Genomic DNA, 25,976 nt, shown 5'->3' with positions numbered 1-25,976 from the left:
ACGGTGACGGGTAAACAGGGCGGTGACGGGTAAACAGGGCGGTGACGGGTAAACAGGGCGGTGACTGGTAAACAGGACGGTGACTGGTAAACAGGGCGGTGATGGGTAAACAGGACAATGTCTGGTAAACAGGACAATGACTGGTAAACAGGACGGTGACGGGTAAACAGGACGGTGACGGGTAAACAGGACGGTGATGGGTAAACAGGACGGTGACTGGTAAACAGGACGGTGATGGGTAAACAGGGCGGTGTCTGGTAAACAGGACGGTGACTGGTAAACAGGGCGGTGTCTGGTAAACAGGACGGTGACGGGTAAACAGGGCGGTGACTGGTAAACAGGGCGGTGTCTGGTAAACAGGACGGTGATGGGTAAACAGGACAATGTCTGGTAAACAGGACAATGACTGGTAAACAGGACGGTGACGGGTAAACAGGACGGTGACGGGTAAACAGGACGGTGACTGGTAAACAGGACGGTGATGGGTAAACAGGACGGTGACTGGTAAACAGGACGGTGATGGGTAAACAGGGCGGTGTCTGGTAAACAGGACGGTGACTGGTAAACAGGACGGTGACTGGTAAACAGGACGGTGACGGGTAAACAGGGCGGTGTCTGGTAAACAGGACGGTGACGGGTAAACAGGGCAGTGATGGGTAAACAGGACGATGTCTGGTAAACGGGACGGTGACTGGTCAACAGGACGGTGACTGGTCAACAGGACGGTGACTGGTCAACAGGACCGCGTCTGGTAAACAGGACCGTGTCTGGTAAACAGGACGGTGACGGGTAAACAGGACAATGACTGGTAAACAGGGCAGTGTCTGGTAAACGGGACGGTGACGGGTAAACAGGACGGTGACTGGTAAACAGGACGGTGACTGGTAAACAGGACGGTGATGGGTAAACAGGGCAGTGTCTGGTAAACGGGACGGTGACTGGTAAACAGGACGGTGACTGGTAAACAGGACGGTGACTGGTAAACAGGACGGTGACTGGTAAACAGGACGGTGACGGGTAAACAGGACGGTGACGGGTAAACAGGACGGTGACGGGTAAACAGGGCAGTGACGGGTAAACAGGACGGTGACTGGTAAACAGGACGGTGATGGGTAAACAGGGCGGTGACGGGTAAACAGGACGGTGTCTGGTCAACAGGACGGTGACGGGTCAACAGGGCGGTGACTGGTAAACAGGGCAGTGATGGGTAAACAGGACGGTGACTGGTAAACAGGACGGTGACTGGTAAACAGGGCAGTGACGGGTAAACAGGACGGTGACTCGTCAACAGGACGGTGACTGGTCAACAGGGCGGTGACGGGTCAACAGGGCGGTGACGGGTAAACAGGGCGGTGACGGGTAAACAGGGCGGTGACGGGTAAACAGGGCGGTGACTGGTAAACAGGACGGTGACGGGTAAACAGGACGGTGACTGGTAAACAGGGCGGTGACGGGTAAACAGGACGGTGACTGGTAAACAGGACGGTGACTGGTAAACAGGGCAGTGATGGGTAAACAGGACGGTGACTGGTAAACAGGGCAGTGATGGGTAAACAGGACGGTGACGGGTAAACAGGACGGTGACTGGTCAACAGGACGGTGACTGGTCAACAGGACGGTGACGGGTAAACAGGGCGGTGACGGGTAAACAGGGCGGTGACTGGTAAACAGGACGGTGACGGGTAAACAGGACGGTGACTGGTAAACAGGACGGTGACTGGTAAACAGGGCGGTGACTGGTAAACAGGACGGTGACTGGTAAACAGGACGGTGACTGGTCAACAGGACGGTGACTGGTCAACAGGGCGGTGACGGGTAAACAGGATGATGACTCGTCAACAGGACGGTGACTGGTCAACAGGACGGTGACTGGTCAACAGGGCGGTGACTGGTCAACAGGGCGGTGATGGGTCAACAGGGCGGTGATGGGTCAACAGGGCGGTGACTGGTAAACAGGACAATGACTGGTAAACAGGACGGTGACTGGTAAACAGGACGGTGACTGGTCAACAGGACGGTGACTGGTCAACAGGGCGGTGACGGGTAAACAGGATGATGACTCGTCAACAGGACGGTGACTGGTCAACAGGACGGTGACTGGTCAACAGGGCGGTGACGGGTAAACAGGGCGGTGATGGGTCAACAGGGCGGTGATGGGTCAACAGGGCGGTGACTGGTAAACAGGACAATGACTGGTAAACAGGGCGGTGACGGGTAAACAGGGCGGTGACGGGTAAACAGGACGGTGATGGGTCAACAGGGCGGTGATGGGTCAACAGGGCGGTGACTGGTAAACAGGACAATGACTGGTAAACAGGGCGGTGACGGGTAAACAGGACGGTGACTGGTCAACAGGACGGTGACGGGTCAACAGGGCGGTGACGGGTCAACAGGGCGGTGACTGGTCAACAGGGCGGTGACGGGTCAACAGGGCGGTGACGGGTAAACAGGGCGGTGATGGGTCAACAGGGCGGTGATGGGTCAACAGGGCGGTGACTGGTAAACAGGACGGTGATGGGTAAACAGGACGGTGACTAGTAAACAGGACGGCGACTGGTAAACGGGACCGTGTCTGGTAAACAGGACGGTGACGGGTAAACAGGGCGGTGACTGGTAAACAGGGCGGTGACGGGTAAACAGGACGGTGACTGGTAAACAGGGTGGTGACTGGTAAACAGGGCGGTGACGGGTAAACAGGGCGGTGACGGGTAAACAGGGCGGTGACGGGTAAACAGGGCGGTGACGGGTAAACAGGACGGTGACTAGTAAACAGGACGGTGACGGGTAAACAGGACGGTGACTGGTCAACAGGACGGTGATGGGTAAACAGGACGGTGACTAGAGGACGGTGACGGGTAAACAGGACGGTGACTGGTCAACAGGGCGGTGACTGGTAAACAGGACGGTGACGGGTAAACAGGATGGCGACTGGTAAACGGGACCGTGTCTGGTAAACAGGACGGTGACTAGTAAACAGGACGGTGACTGGTCAACAGGACGGTGTCTGGTAAACAGGATGGTGACTGGTAAACAGGACGGTGACTGATAAACAGGACGGTGTCTGGTAAACGGGACCGTGTCTGGTAAACGGGACCGTGTCTGGTAAACGGGACGGTGACTGGTAAACAGGACGGTGTCTGGTAAACAGGGCGGTGACGGGTAAACAGGACGGTGACGGGTAAACAGGACAATGACTGGTAAACGGGACGGTGTCTGGTAAACGGGACGGTGTCTGGTAAACAGGGCAGTGATGGGTAAACAGGACGGTGACTGGTAAACAGGACGGTGACTGTTAAACAGGACGGTGACTGTTAAACAGGACGGTGTTGGGTAAACAGGACGGTGACGGGTAAACAGGACGGTGACGGGTAAACAGGACGGTGACTGGTAAACAGGACGGTGACTGTTAAACAGGACGGTGACTGTTAAACAGGACGGTGTCAGGTAAACAGGACAATGACTGGAAAACAGGACGGTGACTGGTAAACAGGACGATGACTGGTAAACAGGACGGTGTCAGGTAAACAGGACAATGACTGGTAAACAGGACAATGACTGGTAAACAGGACGGTGACTGGTAAACAGGACAATGACTGGTAAACAGGACAATGACTGGTAAACAGGACAATGACTGGTAAACAGGACGATGACTGGTAAACAGGACAATGACTGTTAAACAGGACGGTGACTGGTAAACAGGACGGTGTCAGGTAAACAGGACAATGACTGGTAAACGGGACGGTGACGGGTAAACAGGACGATGACTGGTAAACAGGACGGTGACGGGTAAACGGGACGGTGTCTGGTAAACAGGACAATGACTGGTAAACAGGGCAGTGATGGGTAAACAGGACGGTGTCAGGTACACAGGACAATGACTGGTAAACAGGACGATGTCTGGTAAACAGGACAATGACTGGTAAACAGGACGGTGACGGGTAAACAGGACGGTGACGGGTAAACAGGACGGTGACGGGTAAACAGGGCGGTGTCTGGTAAACAGGACGGTGACAGGTAAACAGGACGATGACTCGTCAACAGGACGGTGACGGGTAAACAGGACGGTGACGGGTAAACAGGGCGGTGTCTGGTAAACGGGACGGTGTCTGGTAAACAGGGCAGTGATGGGTAAACAGGACGATGTTTGGTAAACAGGATGGTGGCTGGTAAACGGGACGGTGACTGGTCAACAGGACGATGTCTGGTAAACGGGACGGTGTCTGGTAAACGGGACGGTGTCTGGTCAACGGGACGGTGACTGGTCAACGGGACGGTGACTGGTCAACGGGACGGTGACTGGTCAACGGGACGGTGACTGGTCAACGGGACGGTGACTGGTAAACAAGACTTGGTGTGAATAAAGGCACATGCTGCAAAGTTTTGGACAATGAGAGTCTACAGCGGGCAAAATGTGGACGGCCAACCAGGATTACACTGGAATAGTCCAGTCCAGAAATAATAAAGGCAGGGGTGGGGATTTCAACAGCAACTGAACAGAGGTTGGGGAGGAGGCAAGTGATGTTACATAGGTCGAACGAGGCAGTCTCAGTGATAACACGAATATGTGGTTAGAATCTCATCTCAGGGCCAAATATGATAGCATGGTTAACCAAATCCCTGGTTTAGTCTCAGACCTCTGGAACTGTCAAATGACAAGGGAACAGCGTTTATTTTAGAGGCCAAAGACAACGGGCGGGTCCCGCCGCACTAGGGTCGGGATTCTCTGAGCCGGCGCGGAGGTGGAGAATGGGGCATCGGACCTGCGACACCTTCGCGCGATTCTCTGCATGCGGTCGACGCGGCGCCAGTTGGGGGCCGTTGAAGGAGGTCCCCGCGATGATTCTCCACGGTCGACCGGCCGAGTTCCAGCCGGCATGGGTCTCCGGTGGGAGAACGGCTTCGCGGCTGCGGTGGCCGTCCTGGTGGGGGGCGGGGGGATCAGTCTCCAGGGGCGGTCTCCATGATAGCCAGGCCCACGATCGGGGCCTCCTTCTTCGGCGCCAGCCCGCTGTGTGGGTCCGCCATGTCGAGCGGAGCCAGCGCCGCAGCCGGAGGTGCAGGGCCCCGTATCGGCAGCAGGAGCTGCGCGGCGCATGCCGGGGCACTGCTAGCCCCCTTACAAACGGAGAATCACCCTAGACTTTTTAGAAAAAAGTCCGGAATGATTCGCGCCGGTTTTCTGGCAGGCGTGGGGACATAGCCCCATTATTGGAGAATCCCGGCCCAGATTCCTGGTTCAACACGCCATCAGGTTCTCCGTTTCACCAGCTGCTCAATGGGGTTTCCCATTGTGGGGCAGTCCCACGCCATCGGGAAACCCCCAGGCTGCCGGCAAAACAGAGAATCTCGACGACGGAGAATTCAGCCCAATGGCTTTGGTGTTCCAAATATTGGTGAAAGTTCCTGCTCATCCAGTACTGGATATGAGGGGGCCCAGGATAGATCCTTAGGTGATACCAGAGGCAACAAAGCAGGAGCTGGCAGCAAATCCATCACAAGTGATTCTCTAACTGCCATAGATACATAAGAATCAAACCAAACGATTGCAATTCTACTTACTTGAATGAAAGCGAGAGAAGTATTTGAGGAGCGGATTTACCATCAACAATGTTGGAAACTGCATGCACAGAGGTCGAGAAGGGCAAGGAAGCATAATTTAACTTTGCAACCCCATAATATGTTATTTGTAACTTGGATAAAGAGTCACTTCAGTGACATTTGGTGTATGCGGAATGATCTTGAAGGACAGTTTTACAGAAAATAGTTATGAGTTTATGTTGAATACTCACACAATACATTGAAATGCATGCACATTTTCAAACACTGTTAACATATGAGAAAGCAAACAAGGAGAACATCATTAACTTATGGATGCGTTCTACAAACTGCGCTGATAATATAAATATCCGCACTGATATATAACGAGTCTATTTGAAGAATACCTGCTTGCCAACATAGAAATCCCACATCCCTACTAGCAACTGGGATTTTCTGGTTCCACCTTCCATGGCGCGACTGGAAATTCCCACCAAAAGTCAATGGACATTTTGCTGGATCACCAAATTATTTTTCCCCGTGAGAGACTGGGAAATTCCAGATTTGGGGCGCGATCCATTTGCTACACTGCACCTGAAAAGCAGCTCACTGCAGCAGAGTCTGGCCAATAAATGCCGGGACACCCCAGTCCTGGGATCTACCCAGCTTGCAACATCTCGCAAGATCCAATGCGACCTCGTGAGATGTTGCGCTGTAAATCCCGCCCATTGTGGGCGGAATCCTTTTTTGGCAAATCTGCATATTAGAGCGAGACAGCTAGTCTCACTGTAATATGCAGATACCTGAGGCTTTGGGATTCATCCCTTTCACCTTGGAGACCTCGGACGAGCGCCGTTCAGCACTGGTCCTCTGTCATGAGAATGTCCCTTTAAGAAAAGTGTGCTTTGTCAAATGGCTGCAGTGATGTCATTGTGTGGGTGGAGCTGAAAGCTCGTTTTGGCTCTGTTTAGTTTTGCTTTCAGTTGGAGAGCTGTATTCAAACCAAGCAGATGCGTATTGAGCTCCCTGCAATCTAAAGAATATCTCCAGATCACTTGATGATTTCAAAGTAATACCTGTTTCTGTAAGGATTGCAAACCTACTGTCTTTGTTTAAAAGGGTTTTTTGACTTATGGATGTTGTTTGGAAAGTCATTGAGGGTTATCTATAGAGTATTGCATCTTTTGGGGGGGTTATCAGTGTTGGTAGTTGGTAAGATGTTTACTGTGGGTTTATAACATGTTAACTGGATTTATAGAATAAGCATTGCTTTTGTTTTAAAAATACTTTTAGTTCTCTGTTGCATCACACCTGTAAAGTGGGCCCTTGTGCTCCCCATAATCAAAATCTATTTAAAAGTTGTGGGTCAGGTGAACTCCATAATATACTTTGGTGTTCTCTAAAACCTGGCCCATAACACCCCACAAACGAGGACCAGATGGAACGGCACTCGTGGGCGTCTCCCAGCGGATCGGAGGCCTCCAGCTGCATGTCCTTTGACCTTGGTGGTTCCCTGGCATTGCTGGTGCCACCTGGGAACCCTAGCACTGCCAGCCTGGCATTCTGGCAATGCCACTTGGGTGCCAGCCTCTCATTGCCAAGATGTTCAGGTGGCACTGCTGGCTGGAATGGGCACTGCCAAGGTGCCACACTGGTACTGTCAAAGTGGCATTTTTGTGCATGTGCAATTGGGCCGGGGGTGCTCAACGTGGGTGTTGGGTTGTTGCGATAGTGCGTTGGGGGGGGGGGGTTGCTTTGGGTGCCACTGGGGAGCTCCACTCAAAAAGGAGCTAAGTGAGACCTCGGCCACACGTTCCCTGCTTAGGCCCCTTAAACAAAGTGAGTTGTGTTGCATAGCCATGTGTTTGTCAGTGCTGCGAGCGCTGGGAAACACCTGGCTAAACGCCTCGTTATGGGAGTTTGTTCCCAGTTAGTTGAATCAAGTCCATAGTCTTCAACCTATCCCTCCCGAACTATATTGTAAAATTGAAAAGTTGCTATCAATACGGTAATATGGCTTTCGCAACATTTATTTTGGTGAGGATTATATTGCCCTTCTGCCCAGGAGATATTACTGTCTCCAGGCCGGGGGCATCCGCAGCGAGCCCGTAAAATACTGTACCGTGTTTTTAAAACTATAGGGGGAGCAATTACGTGGCTGACAACTATGATGATTTTAAACTAGCTTAGTAAAAGCCTGTATTGCACCTTTCCAACATGCTAATGTGATTAGTGCAATTGCTGATATTTTGGGGCAAGTTAATCGGGTGCGATCATATAAAAAGCTGATCAGTGTTCCATCGTGAAGGGATGATAGGTTAGAGGTCAGTTTGCACTGGCCTGTGGTTGTGAACTGGCCATAAGGAACAGTCCCCTGTTGAAGAAAAAGGAGCCCCGAGGTTCATGCAATAGTAGAATTGCTGTACGTAAAAAGGAAAGTCAAGACGGTTCAAAATTAGAAGTTCGACACAAATTCTCAGCCACTGAAATATTTGGATTAGGAAACCGCATCAAACCCATCTTATTCCTCATCTTAGAATGGTTACAGCTAAGAAGGAGGACATTCGGTCTATTTTGTGTGGGACAGCTCTCTGCAATAGAAACTCATAGTCCCATCTCCCATCTTCTTCTCCCCATAGGCCTGCAATTATTTCTCTTCAGATGCGTATTTTTGAAAGCCAGAATTGTGTCTGCCTCCGCCGCACCCTCAGGGCCTCAATAAGGGCCTCCGCCTCATCCTGCCGCCACTGGTATTGGGGAGAGTTCACCATGTGGGGAGCATGACTAGAAAACCCATGCTTGGGGTGCTTGTGGGGGGGTGAAACCCTCATTCAAAGGCAATCATTGTCTGACAAGGGGCCAGTATTAGGAAGGGATGACCGGCCTACTGAGACTCTCACTTGTGCCCTTGCTGATGGCCCCCATGGGATCCGGTGATGATACTAGGCCGTGGCTGAGTGTCATAGCAGCAACCACCGCCTCCCCAGTGGCTCTGTTGTTCAGAGGGCGTCAGCTCTCAGTGAGTAGCACCTCCAGCCCCAGGGTTCTTGGTCACAGGGAAAGCTCACCACTGCCCAGTTAAGTGCCTGACTGGCGTTTTGTTTGGTGGGCCCTTCCTAAAAGAGGTAGGGCCCACCAAACAAATCCACTGACTCTGCAACTAGTCGGCCAGGTCCCTGTCACCTCCATATGTAGCAATTTGCCAAATGCCTTTTGGAAGTCCCTGTACACCATAGAGTCATAGTCATAGATGTTTACAGCATGGAAACAGGCCCTTTGGCCCAGCTTGACAACATGAACTGCATTGCCCTCATCTGTCTTCTTTGTTACCTCAACGAACAACTCAATCATGTTAGTTAAACTCCATTTAACTTTAACAAATCTGTGCTTGCTTTCCTTAATTAATCCACACTTGTGATTGTTATCATTTCTAAAAGCTTTCCACCACCCACGTTATACCGATCGGCCTATAGTTGCTAGGTTTGTCATTACACCTTTGCCTTATTTTTATAAACAAAGCATGTTCCTTCAAATCTTTACTGAAATTTAATTTTCTGAAGAAAAGCCAAAGTTCTGAGTACATCAAGTAAAATCCTAGATCACCAATCTAATCTTACACCTTACATTACACTAATTTATTGATTATTTTTCTCAGCTTCAATCATAAGACCATGAGAAATAGTAACAGGAGTAGGCCATTCAGCCCTTCGAGCCTGCCCCGCCTTTTAATAAGATCATGGTTGACCTCACACTCACTAAGTCCACTTTCCTGTCTCATCTCTGCAACCTTAATTGCCCTCCCCTCCGGATTAAGCACCCATCAATCTTAGCCTTGAAAATGTTCACGGACTCAGCCTCCCCGCTCCACAGCTTCCTGGGGTAAAGAACTCCAAAGCTTTACCGTTCTTTCAGCACATGGCTCTTTCCATCTGTCATCTTGAATGCTCAGCTGAACTAGCTGCTTTATCAAAAAAATACTGAGCTGAATGTGAAGACAGAATGTGCAAGAGTGCTTCTCCTAGTCCATCGGGTTTTCCCCCCCACCCCCCGCCCTGACTTATAGCCTCTCGTCCAATTGCTTCCATCCTCCAAGTCGCTACCTCTCCCCCATCCCAAGCTGGCTTTTTCATCTCGCTGGTCTTATGTGTACAAATTGAGACATTATGTTGTGGCCATCAATTTTTGCAGACTTTGATTTTCTTCCTCTGACCTCAGTTCAAATCCACATCTCTGAATTCTCTTTGTGGCTGTGTTTTAGAGTAAATAGAGGCTTTCTAGCGGATTGATGAAAGTGGATTTTCTTTGAGGGGGAATAGCCAGATTGGTTTGACAGGGGGAGAAAAGCCCGATTGAAGTTGAAGCTATAGATCTTTTTACAAAATAATCAAACTGAGTGTGTGTCGATGTTGTTGTTAAGCTTGTTAGGATTGGACAGATTTTCGGTGTGCGTGAGAGGAGTAATTCTTTCCAGTGAGTTTTGCTTTCCACCATACTTACAGACCTAAAATGTTTTGTGCTCAGGATTTCTTTGAAGACTCCTTGACTCTTATTACCACAATGTCTTTGGGAAAGATTATTTAGGATTGTAATAAACATTTCATAGTGTAGCATCAATTATTAAAAGTATTCTGTTATTAAATTTAATGTCCATTAATAAATAATTCACATTCAAAATGACATCATGGCACATGGGTAGCACCAGAGCAGCTCATTCACCCCCCCCCCCCCCAATGCCAGTCATTGTGCCTACAACCCCCCCCCCCCCCCCCAATGCCAGTCATTGTGCCTACAATTTAAAGGATGGGAAAGTCTATTCGGATTAACCTCAAACTAATTGTGCAACTAAGAGTCAGTAGTGCATGAATGTTATCTCTTGGAATGTAAAGCTAGAGGACACTATTTCACAGAAATGAAACCGAGTCCAGTGTCGAGCACGTTCAGCCGGGTGTTTCCTGGGGCTGGCAGCACCGAGAGGGACCCCGCTTTTAAATGGGACTCTTAATTTCTGGGCCTTGGCAAGGAAAGTCCAACCAAGGCCGCAATTACCAGTACGGGAAATTGCACCCTGATCTCTGAACCCCCCACCACATCCTTCGGATCCCCGCCAATGCCCCAACTTACCAATGAGCGGGTCCTTGAGCCCCCGCACCCCTCTCATAAGGGCTCCCCTGGGCCCGGCACGGGCAAGATACAACCTGGCCACCTTGGCGCTTCACATGTGGGTTTTGCAAAATAAAACATCGTGTCTACGACTTTCAGTGAATTGATTTTATGATTCCCATGAGTTGGACAAAACCTTGCCTGTGACGTAGCACGTCATGTTCTCTAAGTATGTGCTGTCCCAGTTAAAGACCAGCTGTCTGACGATATTAGTTTTCCTTTGATTTCACAACACTAATTCTTTAATTTTACAACACCAATACCGATCAAATAAAGTACCAGTAAAGAATAAGCTCGAGCAATATAAATAAGGGGGCTGTGGGAGGATTAAAGAGATGGTCTGATGGTATTTTTAAAGATTTATTTGTGCTGTTTCTTGAGGTTGCCTCACAGTGCAGAGAGGATTTGGACCAATTGCACACATTGGAGCAGGAACGACTAAAGTACTCGCTTTTGGTGGCACATCAAGAAGTTTCGGGAAATGCCCGGAGGGAGCTGGTTGTACGCCTGAGACAGGCATTCCGATCCATCATCTTTGACCAGCTGACGGAGGTCACCAGGCAGGAGGAATTTGATGCAACTTCAGCCAGCCAACTTCTGCATGAAAATTGGCACTTTCAGGTAGAAATGATGGTGCCACTAAAGCACTATTCTGAAGAAAAATTATTGCGAAGGTGTTCCCAGTATGCCATGGGAGTAACTATGTGGCAGAGTAAGGTGTTCAAACAGTAAGCCAGCTAGCCAGCTCGTCTATTATTTTTGCTGAATGAAGACCTGCAGGGATTAGTTCTGCACTGCTGTTCACATTTTTAAAAATTATTTCACGGGGTGAGGGCATCACTGAATAGTCCAGCATTTTTGTGCCCACCCCTAATTGCCCTTGAGAAGGTGGTGATAAATCACCTTCGTGAACCGCTGCAGCCCATGTGGTGTAGGGACATCCACAGTTCTGAGACTGGTTCAATGCAAACAAGGAAGATTCATCAATCCCAAACTATAAGATCTTCAGCACTGCTGGGACACAGGACCCTGTTCTGACAGGGGAAGCCTACCTTCAAGTAGACGAAGATGGGAGCAGGTGTAATCGTCATGAAGGAGGAAATTATTTTCAAGCCGATAGCTTATGCATAACAATCATAACTAGGTGATTAAAGGGCAGGACACATGTTTCATAATTCTCTCAGGTTTTGTTTTACTCTTGAAAAACGTGATTGAACCTGAACAGATAATGCTGGAAAAACTCTGCAGATCTAGCAGCATCAGAGTTAACGTTTCAGAATCATAGAATCGTAGAATTTACAATGCAGAAGGAGGCCATTCTGCCCATCGAGTCTGCACCGGCTCTTGGAAAGAGCACCCTAACAAGCCCAAACCCCCACCCTATCCCAGTAACCCCACCTAAATTTTTTGGACACTAAGGGCAATTTAGCATGGCCAATCCACCTAACCTACACGTCTTTGGACTGTGGGACGAAACCGAAGCGCCCGGGGGAAACCCACGCAGACACGGGGAGAACGTGCAGACTCCACACAGAAAGTGACCCAAATGGGAATCGAACCTAGGACCCTGGAGCTGTGAGGCAACAGTGCTAACCACTGCATTACCATGCCGCCCAGAGTCATATTCGACTTGGGCGAGATTTTCCAACCCCACCTGACCCTGGGATCATCTGGTCCCATGGAAAGTTGATGGGCTTTAGACTGGGCCACCAAATCCCCCGTAATGGATTCCACCACAAGAATCCCCGCCTTTAACTCTTTCTTTCTCTCCACAGATGCTGAATTTTTATTTCGGATGTCCGGAATCTGTAATATTTTGCTTTTATTTTAATCGCTCCATTTTAAATTATCCTTTTTTAATAGTAATACACAAACGGAATTACATTTTAGTCTAAATCCTGTGTTCCTCTCTAGTTTCAGTTGGAGAAACTGATGGACCAGCAACTAGCTTTCCAGAGAACGATACTCGATAAGGGCCTGGCTCATAGAAAAAACCTTGTGAACAGGATCGAGCGCGATGTGAAGCATAGACGCAATCTCCTGAACACAGCTGCCCTCCACATTGCAGGCTTTGCCAATCTGGTGAAAAAGTAAGTCATTATTGCCATTCAAACCAATAGTATCCATCAGAGAATCATTCTCCTCCAATGCCGGAACTTCAGTTAGGCAGGATTTGTGTGTGCGGATGAATTTATTCACTTTGATGCAATGAAAAAGCAATACGTGGCAATGAACGTTGGCATGATGGAGATGAGAACCAATTGCAATTAAAAGAATAGTTTTGAAAAAGGCACAAATACTGACTGTCGTTGAACAGAGCTCTCGGCACCAGGGTCTCGGAGTTACAGAAAGTAATACTTGCGACTGAAACTTTGTTAGGCTCCTTTTATTTTTTTATGAATATCATAGCCTTTGTGGGAGACCAGAGACACACGTAGAAAATAATGGGCAGGATTCTCCGGACGCGTTCGCCCATTGACCAGAGAATCCCACCCGAGGTCAATGGAGTTTTCCATTGTCGCCGTTTCGCCCGTGGCATTCTTGCGGCGGGCGGGGCGGAAGAATCCAGCCCAATATTACACCTATTCCCCTGCAGGAGAAATGCTGAATTACAAGAAGAAACGAACATTCACAATGTCGAGATATCCAAATGCGTTTCACAGCCAATTAAGTACTTTTTTGTGGTATAATATGTTATCCAGTGGAAAATAGGGCACCCAATTTATACACAGACTGCTCCTTCAAACAGGAAAATGATAACGACCAAATAATGGGCGGAATCTTCTGATATATTATCAGAGCGTCGATTCCAGCGAGAAAACCAAAGTGTAGTTTTCCAGCTACACTGCCGAATTTTTTCTCTCAATTTTCTGGCAGTCTCTGTAAAGAGAATTTAGGGGCGTGGTTTCCGCCGCCACTCCTGTGGGGTGGAGCCTGATGTAGCCGACAATGTTCGCTCTACAGAGATCTGGCCGCCATCTTTAAAAGGTGCCCGATCCGCGTTTGAAGTCAACTCCCCCCCCCCCCCCCCCCCAGAAGCAGGTACGCTGTCTCAAATAACTCAGTGGTTAGCTCTCCTGCCACTGAACCAAAAGTCGCCAGTTTGAAATCCCACTTCAGACGCGCAATTTTACGTGTTCCTGCTGGGTGTGTTTTAAGGAGGAGGGCATGTAGAATAGGACAGGTGCCCCGCCTGTGCCCGTCCCCATAACACAGCGGCCCACCTGCCATTTTAAAAAAATAATAATAATAATCGTCTGTTGAGTTCGTTAACATGCCAATTAACTCCGAGAATATGCTGCCCATGGCTGAAAACGGTTGGAGTGGAGTGGGTAGGTTTCTTTAAAATGGCACGAAGGAATGGAGGAATACTATTGGGGTGGAGTATTGTCTTCAGGGGTGGTGGGTGGGAGGCTTTTGCACATCAGCGGCACCCATCCCAAAGATAGTATCCCACTTTCCTTCCTACCTACCTGCTCTCTAAATCCCCCCTCCCCCGCCCCCCAACTCCTCTTTCCGCTGGCCAAACCCTCGCGGCCCATTATCCCATAGTTACCTCACTCCGGGATCCATTGGACTTTCTTCTTGGGTCTGTTTGGAGTCCCGGCAACACCCACTCTTGATGCCGTCTGGACTGTTGGAGATGTCGGCAATCAGATTGGTCGGCAGCTTCCAAAGGTTCGACTTCCTCCCCACTGAAGGATGGAGGTCTCGCTCTTAGCTTCCCCACACAGTGTTATGGCTGCAGGGTGGTCTTGCATGGAAGCCAACTTTCCTTCTTTTGCCGGAGCAGAGAGTGCTGCGGTGAGCCATCTGCCACCCGCTGTAAAATGCAGCCCCAGGACTTGATGGTTGTGAAAGAACGTGGACATTAGCCCAGGTGAGTCAACATGTGTCGGTGCTGGTCCCCAGCCTGGATAAATGGAGAGGATTAGTGGTAGGAAGGGCATCCAGCTTTAAAATCACCCTCCAAATCCCAAAATGGTGGCTGCTATGAATAACATGGGAAAAGCCGAAGGAGGAGGATAGAGATAGTTGAGGGATAAACATCAGCGAGGACAAGGAAGGACCACCCCTGTTGATTTTCATTCCCTTTCTCCCATTAATGTAGAAGTAGTCAGATTCCCACAGGGAATCAAATAGTTCCCATTTCGAGGACAGAAACAAAACATGGCAACGTCCGATTTGTTGGTGGAAAGCATTCTGAGAAACCAAGTGGAGATAATCAAAATGCGAAGAAAAGCATAAAATAGTTCAGAAAGCAGCCTTCAGAGCTATTTGCATCCTTTCCCTGATTCCTTAAGCATTCACTTCAGCAATGAACGTCTGTCGGGCAGGCCTGGGCAATCATACAGGTGGAGATGACTAAGTCCGGATCTGACATGAATAGTGAGTATCAGTGGGGATATGGTACAACCTTAATTTTAATACTGCTTCTTTGCGGAATGTATATAAATGGTAGGATGAGTCTCGATTGAGCACAGTTGATTTCCTGCCCCTTTAGGCCCCGTTTGAGCTCATTGTAGGGTGTAGCAGAACCTGAAATTGAAGCCACAGGGCTCTCTGTTAATTGCTTCCCTTCTGTTAGTATAAATAAATAATTTGAAATGTATTGAATAAAATCCAATTTAAATTACAGCGATTTCTCAAAGATATGTGCTCCATGTGAACATCGCGTACCGTTGGGAGTGCTGGATCACAGGATCCCCACTGTAAGCGACATTGATTTGCAGCAATGCTTGTTCCTGTGGCAGGTCCTTAGCCATTTGGTGCTTATCTGGAGAGACATTAAATGATGACAACAGAGGGTCGGGTGTTTTTCTGGACTACTCTTATGAATCATCCTATGAGCTGTCAGAGAACAATATTGTCACAGATTTTTGGGCAATTAGTTTTTAATTCTTTCATGGGATGTTGTCATTGCTGGCAAGGCCAATACTTGTTGCCCACCGTAGTTGCCCTTCAAAAGGTGGTGGTGAGTTGCCTTCTTGAACCGCTGCAGTCCTTCAGATGTAGGTACACCCACAGTGTTGTTCCTACGAAACTCATCTCCAAACTCGGTGGCCTGTGCCTCGGCTCCTCCCTCTGCGACTGGATCCTGAACTTCCTAATCCACAGACCACAATCAGTAAGGATAGGCAGCAACACCTCCTCCACGATCATCGTCAACACTGGTGTCCCACAAGGCTGTGTCCTCAGCCCCCTTCTCTACTCCTTATACACCTATGACGGTGTGGCTAAATTCCCTTTCAACTCGATTTTCAAATTTGCAGATGACACCACCGTAGTGGGTCGGATTTCAAACAATGACGAGACAGAGTACAGGACTGAGTTAGAGAATCTGGTGAACTGGTGCGACGACGATAATCTCTCCCTCAATGTCAACAAAACGAAGGAGATTGTCATCGACTTCAGGAAGCGTAGAGAACATGCCCCTGTCTACATCAATGGGAACCAAGTAGAAAGGGTCGAGAGCTTCAAGTTTTTAAGTGTCCAGATCACCAACAACCTGTCCTGGTCCCCCCATGCCGACACTATAGTTAAGAAAGCCCATCAACGACTCTACTTTCTCAGAAGACTAAGGAAACTTGGCGTGCCAGCTGCGACTCACCAACTTTTTCAGATGCACCATAGAAAGCATTCTTTCTGGTTGTGTCACAGCTTGGTATGGTTCCTGCTCTGCCCAAGACCGCAGGAAACGACAAAAGGTCATGAATGTAGCCCAGTCCATCACGTAAACCAGCCTCACATCCATTGACTCTGTCTACAATTCCCGCTGCCTTGGAAAGGCAGCCAGCATAATTAAGGACCCCACGCACCCCGGACATACTCTCTTCCAACCTCTTCCATCAGGAACAAGATACAAAAGTTTGAGATCATGTACCAACCGACTCAAGAACAGTTTTTTGCCTGCTGCCATCAGACTTTTGAATGGACCTACCTCGTATTAAGTTGATCTTTTTGTGGTGATGTGCACCAATGTAAATACATGTAGGCTGGCTAGGCACTAGAGGGAGCACAAGAGACATCACACACACACACTCAACCAATAGATCAAGTAGATAGGACACGACCAATAGACATTCACGATACACAAGGAGGTGACACGACCACAGGGGGGCATTACACCTACCCATATATAAAGAACACCACACACATGATCTGCCTCTATCCAGTGGAGACAGTCAGTGAGTACAGACACAGGGTTGATTCAATATATACACCCACCACATGGATTGCAGCAACTGGTTAGTCAGTCTGGGTAGCTATAGTAGGATTAGCAGTAGTGTCGAACCCGAGTAATAGAAGTGTAAATAGTTTAATAAACATGTTGAAGTTATCTCCACATCTGAACCTTCCTTTGTCAAGTGCACCACAAGGAAGCCGCTTATGTTATACTTACAATATGACAAATCATGGTACCAGGACTGAACTGTTTCAATCCACATAGCCATACCGCAGCATACAGTGACAACCAGCAACGATACCCAGGCAAGATGTTCGAGATCCGGGTTCCGCAGCGGTTCCAGTGCTACGGCAAACTCCGCGAAAACTGGCGGGCATTCCGGCAAAGGTTTGAAATCTTCCTGGTAGCAGCCGAACTAGAAGACCTGGCCGATGCTGAAAAAACAGAGCTTCTCCTCTCCATCGCCAGTGCCAGAGCAGAATCATAGAATCATAGAATTTACAGTGCAGAAGGAGGCCATTTGGCCCATCGAGTCTGCACCGGCTCTTGGAAAGAGCACCCTACCCAAGTTCAGCACCTCCACCCTATCCCCATAACCCAGTAACCCCACCCAACACTAAGGGCAATTTTGGACACTAAGGGCAATTTATCATGACCAATCCACCTAACCCGCACATCTTTGGACTGTGGGAGGAAACCGGAGCACCCGGAGGAAACCCACACACACACGGGGAGGATGTGCAGACTCCGCACAGACAGTGACCCAAGCCGGAATCAAACCTGGGACCCTGGAGCTGTGAAGCAATTGCGCTATCCACAAGGCTACCGTGCTGCCCCAAAAATCTTTTTAAAATTCAAGTTCTCCAAGGGGCAAAACAGGAGTGACTTCCAGGCAGTCCTGGACAAATTCGGCAAATTCTGTGAGGAAAACACACTCCAACCAGCAAGAAAAGGTAAGAGAAGCGCCAGTACTCACCACGATGCCGAGATCCCGGAGCGGAGAACGGTTTTGATCGGTGGCCATCTTTCTAAAGGGACTGCACTTGCACAGTTGCGCGAGAAGCGCACAGAACGGGAAGGTCCGTTTGCGAAAAAGGCCCCAAGTAAAGGAACCGTGATCTGCGCATGCGCAATCGCTTCCTACGCGCTACGTCACATGCGTCATGATGTCAGAGGCCCCGGACCACGCCCATTTAAAGGGGAAACGTCCTAAATCAAAGAAAAAATCTTTTAAAGCCGTAAAACAACCTTCCTTTACCTGGAATGACAGCACAATGCCTCAAATTGAACCAGGGAATGAAATTGACCTCCGAAGAACCCGGCAACAAGCAGTTACCTATGCCCAAACCGATGATTCCGACCTTGAATACTTCGTTACCGACCTTAACATTTTCTCTGGACCTCGCTGTCATAATATACACCAGTATATCATGGTGCAGACACATACTGGTGGACACACAGTGGGAACAATCAACATACACAACACCGCAGCCAATCACCAGTGAGAGCACACGCACTATAAAGACGGGGCATCAGAGTTCCCGCTCATTCGAGTAGCAGCTAGCTAGGAGCACAGAGCTCACAGCCTGCAACACAGACATTCACCATGTGCTGAGTGCATCGACTGGTTAGGACAAGGCAGAGGTCTTTAGTTAAAGCTAGTATCGTATTTACCCACAGTTCAAGTATGTTTAAATAGTTAACCTTTTAATAAAATAGTGTTGCACTACTTCAAGAGTTGGTGACCTGTATGTGATCCAGAACACCCAACACATCATGATACCAGGAGTGGTTGCATATTAGCACTTCTTAGACCTACCTACAAGTGATCTGCCTTCCGCCAGCATTCCGTCATCCTGCAACATGGACAACATCAGCCCGCCGCCGCCGGCAACCTCGGGGCCAACTGGAAGATTTTCAAACAGCGCTTCCAGCTCTTCCTCGAAGCCACGGACAGGGAGGGCACCTCGGACACCAGAAAGATTGCTCTTCTCCTCTCCACAGCCGGGGACCATGCCATCCACATTTTCAATTCTCTCACCTTTGCAGATGACGAAGACAAGATGAAGTTCAAGACGGTGCTCCTCAAATTTGACACTCACTGCAGCGGAGAGGTGAATGAAAGTTTTGAACGCTACGTGTTCAAGCAGCGTTTGCAGGGTAAGGACGAACCTTTCCAATCCTTTCTAACGCACCTCCGCATCATTGCGCAATCTTGCAGCTATGGGCCCACCTCCCACTCCATGATACGTGACCAGATCGTTTTCGGTGTTCAGTCGGACCCCCTACGTCAGCAGCTCCTCAAAGTAAAGCAACTCACCCTAGCGACCGTCATCGAGACCTGTGTCCTACATGAAAACGCCCTGAGTCGGTATTCCCATATACAAGCGGCTGAAACGGCGGGGCAATGTCCCCACAATGCGGAACAGGTCCAAGTGATTGAGGGTGACCATTTTGCACGCTTTTCGCGGACTCCCGCGCTTGTACGCACCAAATGAGGGGACGGCGACGTGGAGGAATAACATAATGCGCAGGCACGCACCACGCATGACCGCACCGTGCATGCGCGGTGGCGCAGTGAACGTGCTGACGTCACACGTGCGGCAACTGTGGCTCCGCCCATTTAAAGCGGCAATGCCCTGCAAAATCTCGACAATACCTATGATGTGGAAGACTTGGCCACTATGCTGCCTGCTGTCGAGCAGCTCAGCCTTCCAATTTGTATCGCTTGAGCCAGCCACGCAGGAATGTTCGGGCAATTCATCCCACGGTCACCGAGTCCGATTCGGACCTCCCACACAGCAGTGACACTGAGGACCCTAAGGCGCCTTTTCAAGTCGGTGTCGTAACGAAAAACAGGGTGTCCCCGAAGCAAAGGCACCAGCCGCTGTCGGTATACAGCATCGATCCAGACGATGAGTTGTGTGCCACCCTGACGGTCAACCGGTCCCAAATACGATTCCGCCTGAACACTGGTGCCTCTGCCAATCTCATGGTGTGGTCTGCTTTCCAAAGCCTTCGTGTCAAACCAACCATTCTTCCATCGGCCTGCCAGCTATTGGACTACAATGGCAACATCATTCCTGCTACCGGCTCATGCCAACTCGAAGTGACGCACAAGTCACGAAAAGCCATCCTTCCTTTCGAGATCGTGGGCTCCTCGAAGGACGCTCTGCTTGGTGCACAGGCGCGCAAGCTGCTAAACCTCGTTCAAAGAGTTCACTCTCTCTCCGGATGACACGTATGCCTTACAGGATGCTGACTTCAGGGCGCAACGCAACGCCATCATCGAACAGCACCGCGACGTCTTTGAAGGAATGGGCACGCTCCCATTTACTTACAAGATCCTACTCAAACTGAACGCCACGCCTGTGGTGCATGTACCTCGCAGAGTCCCAGCACCCCTCAAGGGCCACCTCAAGCAGCAGCTGCAGGACCTCCAAGACCTAGGAGTGATCTCCAGAGTTACGGAACCAACCGACTGGGTCAGCTCCATGGTGTGCGTAAAAATGCCTTCCAGCGAGCTCAGAATCTGCATTGATCCAAAGGATCTGAATCGCAATATGATGAGGGAGCACTGTCCAATCCCCAAGCGCGAAGAGATCACATGCGAGATGGCTCGCGCCAAGCTCTTCACCAAACTTGACGGCTCGAAAGGATTCTGGCAAATCCAACTAGACAGATCCAGTAGGAAACTGTGTACCTTTAACACCCCTTTTGGCAGATATTGTTACAACAGGACACCGTTTGGGATCATATCGGCGTCAGAAGTGTTCCACAGGATCATGGAACAAATGATGGAAGGCATTGAAGGTGTTCGCGTCTATGTTGCCAGCTCCGACGCAAACAGTGATGATATGGTCCTAGAAGACAACGACTCAGACGAACCTTTCACCTTGGGAGGCTACCCCAGTACCAAATCCGAACCACAACTAGATGTGTTGCACATTGGCGACTCCAGTGTCACAAGCCTCCACAACGAGCTCGTGGACAGACTCCACAATTGCAGAAACGCAAGACTCCAGAGCGCAATCCTTGCACGAACAAGAAGTGACTCCAGTGTCACAAGGCTCCGCAGCGAGCTTGTGGACAGCCTCCACGATAGAAGCAACGCAAGACTTCGACGCGCAGTCCTTGCAGGAACAAGACCATGAGGGTCCAGCAACCTCCTCTGACCAATTAGCGGCAGACGATGCAAGTCTGCCATGCTCAAGTAAACAGCAAGAAGACTATGACAATCTACCACGCTCCAGTGCACAGCAGGACGACCATGATGGCCTATCAGGCTGCAGTTAAGAACAAAGCGACGATGACAGTCCAAGCCCAAATGAAGGACAACAGCAAGACAATGACAGTCCACCCACATTGTTTGCACCACCAGATGAGGTTGTTGCCCTTGTCTTTCTCTGTGATAGATGTTGCAGATTTGAAAGCAACTGTCTGAGGTGCTGCAGTGCCTCTGGCACATGGTACATATGGCTGTAAATGTGGGTGGAACTTAATGCTGTCCCTGTAGATGTTTGGAAATGGGCGGCACATTTGATTGACAGGAGGGTGGTAAGTGGAGACTTCACTACCTTCCCTTCGCTGCCCCAATTAAGTCTGTGTTGGGAAGGTTCATGGTTGGCATTCCCACCCTGCTGCCAATTGAGGCCCCATAAGTGGACAATTAATATGCACTTAAGGGTCTCATCCCATCATGGTTGGTAATTAATCTGTGGCAGAGGGGATGGTCAACACATGGGAAACCCAAGGATTTGCTTTCGGGCTCCTGGGGTGGATGGGGCAGTGGTGGTGGTGGTAGGGGGACTCATTGTCAGATATTGAATGCCTGATCGAGAGACCTGGCATTGGGAAGGGTAGAATGGGTGCATTGAAAGCTACTCTTCTACCCCTTCTTCTAAACCCCTGCTCCTCATTAACCAGCGACACCTCCCTTGACCCCCATCCTGCTCTCACTCGCCCACGTCCAAGGTTCCTTGCTGATTCTGGGCCTCTGGTGCGGACATTGCCAGCCCCTACCACAGCTTTCCCCATTGGCACTAAAGGCAGCGAGGAGCTGTCGGTCTCTGATCAGCCATCAGTTGTATGAGGGTTGGGATTTCTGGAATTCCCCCCCCCCCCCCCCCCTCCCTCGCCGGAGGTTCTTGACCCCAGGACAGACCTGCTTCTAGCCATGTAAGTCCTTGGATGGTTTTCCCCAAAGGAAGTGACGTGGGACCTCATTGGCCCATCATTGGACGGGTGCCAATCAAACTTGCTGCTTTGTTCTGGGTGGTACCGAGTGTTCTTAGAACTGCACTCATCCATGCTTGGAGCATATTCTATCTCACTACTGACTTGTACGTTGTATTTGGTGGAATAGCTTTGGGGAGTCAAGCGGTGAGTTACTCTCTGCAGAATTCCCAGCCTCTAATTATACGGCTACTCCAATTCAGTTTCTGGTCAATGGAAACCCCCAGGATGTCGATCGTGAGGAATTCAGTGCCTCGCAAGCAAAAATAAAGACCCTCGGTTTTAGTGCTGTATAGACAATCTCCACGTCAAAGAGATAACATTAGTCATAATCGTGTCAGGGAATGGCCATGTTGAGTCTGTCCGGATCTGCATACCGACCCAGGAGGTGTTCCGGATGGTCTGATTTTTGTTTTGCGGAGGCCTGGGTGTTAACAGGACCCCCTGACTCAGGAAACAGTGTGGAAGCAGCCACAGGGGCTGATGGGTACAGGGACAGGCTGTTTAAATGACCCCTTCCCAGCTTCAGCACTTTGTCGCAGCTGTAAAAGAAAATAAGAAAACTCAAGAAGTTTTCTATCCATCACCCCTTCACGCCCACACAATCTCATACCCCATCTTTGCCATCCCATGCCATCTTATGTCTTCCATCCACCCCATGTTCCCTCATACACTCCATGGCAATCCATGCCCCTCTACCAAGACCCCTATGGCACTTTAGAACCCCCATGCTAACTTAGTGCCAACTGATTCCAAGCCACACCCCCACCACCCTTTACTCTAATACCCTCAATGGCAACTTGCCCAGTATCCACCGAGGGCAGACCTCAGGACCCATGTTCAGATTAAATAAAATAAAGTTCTACATATCTATTGTTGAATTCACTGGCCACGAATTAGTGGCCCCGTTAGGCGCGGGTGCAAATCCCCTAGTCGCCGCTAAATCTCACGAGTGGCCTAAAATGGGATTTGCACCGGTGAGATCTCAGTTTGAGATCTTCCGCCCCCCACCTGCCGATGAAGCGATTTTCATAGATTATAATGTTTTAACATATTATTAAAGGGCTCGACACCGTAGCATCCGACCACAATGCATCCTTCGATACCCACCCACACCTGCGGCGTGATATCGCGCCAGTACAAATCACAAATGATTTACAAAAATGAAAACCAGCCATTATGACCACGCTGGAGGTGCAGGCATGCCTGTAGGCCCTGAGGGGGATTGAGGGACATGGTTGGACATTGCCCCCGGCACCTTGCCAGGGGACACTGCCAATTGGAGACTTGCAGGGGTCTTGGTCAGGGAAGTTACCCTTCTCCATTGGGGGTTTCCCCTTCTGCATGTGGGATTTATTTGGGGGGGGGGGTTCACTTTGTTCATTGGCAGGACCCGATGTCTGTGGTGGGAGGGGGCCTACAGATATCCGTGGGGGATGCCTTAAGGTTAACTTTGAGATTGGGGCTCCCCGATCTTAGAATTCCATTGTTACTGCTGTGTGTTGGTCCCTCTCCTGCAGCTGGCTGTGAGATCCTTGGCAGCATTTTGAAATTGCTCAGAGGCTGTTAAATCAGGCGAGAAAAGGCACCTGTGAAGCCAGAGAGTTTCTCACCGCTTTCCTAGCCTGATCCAGCACTCTGCAATTTTGGGAAAATTGCACCAACTCTAATTGTTAAAAACCCATTCACTACATTTAACTTCAATCAATGACTTAATTCCTCATTAAATACAAGCATTTGCATAGACTCTACTTGGAGCTAGGAATCAACATGTGAACTGACAGGCATCCTACTATGACATTGATCGGTTGTGGAATCAGTCATCCAGAACAAATCCTATAAGCCTCCGGTTTCTATCAACTCTTTTAACTATAGACTTTTAAAATAAATTCAAGGCCAGGAGATTTAAATGCCTCGACAGTTTAAAAGTTTCAAGGGGATTTAAATGCCGTGACAGCTTAATAATTTCAATGCATTTATTCACTTTCATGCACATTCATATCTAATTTAACAAGCCCAAACTGCGCTTGACCTACCCCAAATGGCACCTTGCCTCTCCTGAAGTTGTCCATGGACCTAGCTAAAGGGCACCTTACCTCCCCAAAGAATTCTGGTCAGTTTAGATCTTCTCTTAAAAAGTGTAAAACTCACAAGTCATGTTTTGTACTTTCCACTAACAAAAATTGGATGTGTCTGCCACATATGCAGCTGCCTCTGCGAACCATAGTTGTGAAAATTACACCTGGCTCCCGTTCCCCTGGCAAAAAGGCGGGTGCTAGATTCAGGGATAGGTCGTCCGCAATCCGAGCTCTGCTGCCATTTTGGCTAAGGTGGAGTCCCTCTTCATCTCGGGTGAAAATTCAGCCCTCGAGAAGGGAAAATGGTGCAGAATCAAAACAGCACTCAGCAGACAATCTAATTTATGTGTTATCAAATAAAAACTGAAAGAAAAATAAATTAGCTTTCCAAAATCAATCAATCAATATGGCTTTTTAAAAAATAAATGCAAACTGAACCATGTATTTCTCCTCGTAATAAATAATCCAGTGATTTTTATCCGTTAGCGAAGTAGCTTCATGAGCATAGCTCAGGTTGTTTTCCCCTCTGATCATATTTTCCTCCCTGTTTGCTGCATAATTAATTCTCTGTGTTTTATGTGAACATAAACCCATCCTGATGATTCAGCCTAACATGGGCTACATCTCCTTTGAATCGTGAGATAGGGACTAACGGTTGAAGTCGAAAGGAAAGTGAGCAGATGTAAAAGTACTTATTTGCTGTTACTAACAAAGATAGAAACACTGGACACTGGAATCTTCTTTGTTATCCTGACCAAAAGTGATGCAATTATCAGGAAAGTAGAACCGTGAGACCTACCCATGAATCATAGAATTTACCATGCAGAAGGAGGCCATTCGGCACATTGAGTCGATACCAGCTCTTGAAAGAGCACTCTACTTAAGCTCACACCTCCACCCTATCCCCGTAACCCAGTAACCCCACCTGTACTTTGGACACTAAGAGACAATTTAATGTGGCCAATCCACCTAAACTGCACATCTTTGGACTGTGGGAGGAAACCGGAGCATCCGGAGAAAACCCACGCAGACACAGGGAGAAAATGCAAACTCCACACACAGTCACCCGAGGCAGGAATTGTACCCGGGTCCCTGGAGCTGTGAGGTAGCAGTGCTAATCATTGTGCCACTACGCCGCCCGCATGCCTCAACCTTAATCTTATTCTCTCTGGTCCGACCAGCTGCATCCCTGGCCAACCTTCCCCTCCCTGTCGTATGGTAACAGGGGAGCAGGTTTGTAGTGAATTTTCCTTTTGACTGCCCCATTACTATCATACCCGTGAAACGTGATGTGGAAGGAGGGTGTATGGTTGATATAGTGGCAGTAATTGCCTTGATCTGCACAAATAGAATTAGAGGACCTACTGGAGGCCTCTTTTCCTCTCCCTCCATCCCTCCATCTTTCATCTTGTACACTAGCTGTGGTGGGTCTATGCCAAGGCCCACAAAGCTGCAGTTCCCGTTTTCTGCGCCTTTAAATGTCCTTTTACCTTCTGTGGTGCTGCAGCAGGACTCCCTGCATGGCTAATGAACTTCAACACATGAAAATAGGCCTAAAACCACCTGTCTCCATCACTGCAATATTGCCTACCCCACCCATTCCTCTACTCACCTGTTGCTGCAACGCTCACGCATGTTTTTATTATCGCTAGACTGGATTTCCTGATGCTTTCCTGACCAGCCTCTCATCTTCCACCCTGTTGAGCTCATCCAAAGCGCTGTATCTTAATATGTACCAAGCTCTGTTCCCATTCCTGTGCTCCCTGACGCCCTGATTTTAA

At 49.1% G+C, this 25,976-nt stretch overlaps 1 protein-coding gene across 2 annotated transcripts in view; it reads left to right on the top strand.

The window, feature by feature from the left end:
- Positions 1-25,976, top strand: part of LOC140408391 (limbin-like) — a 217,202-nt gene that overhangs the window by 58,166 nt on the left and 133,060 nt on the right. For both annotated transcript variants that reach the window (XM_072495516.1, XM_072495515.1), the window contains exons 11-12: positions 11,077-11,316; positions 12,610-12,785. In XM_072495516.1, the coding sequence (XP_072351617.1) occupies positions 11,077-11,316; positions 12,610-12,785 (416 nt within the window). The remainder of the gene's footprint in view (positions 1-11,076; positions 11,317-12,609; positions 12,786-25,976) is intronic.

The sequence above is a fragment of the Scyliorhinus torazame genome, chromosome 3 (assembly GCF_047496885.1).
Source record: "Scyliorhinus torazame isolate Kashiwa2021f chromosome 3, sScyTor2.1, whole genome shotgun sequence".
In the NCBI taxonomy this organism is placed as follows: domain Eukaryota; kingdom Metazoa; phylum Chordata; class Chondrichthyes; order Carcharhiniformes; family Scyliorhinidae; genus Scyliorhinus; species Scyliorhinus torazame.
Note: the sequence above shows the minus strand (reverse complement) of the source record. Positions and strands in the feature narration are given on the sequence as shown.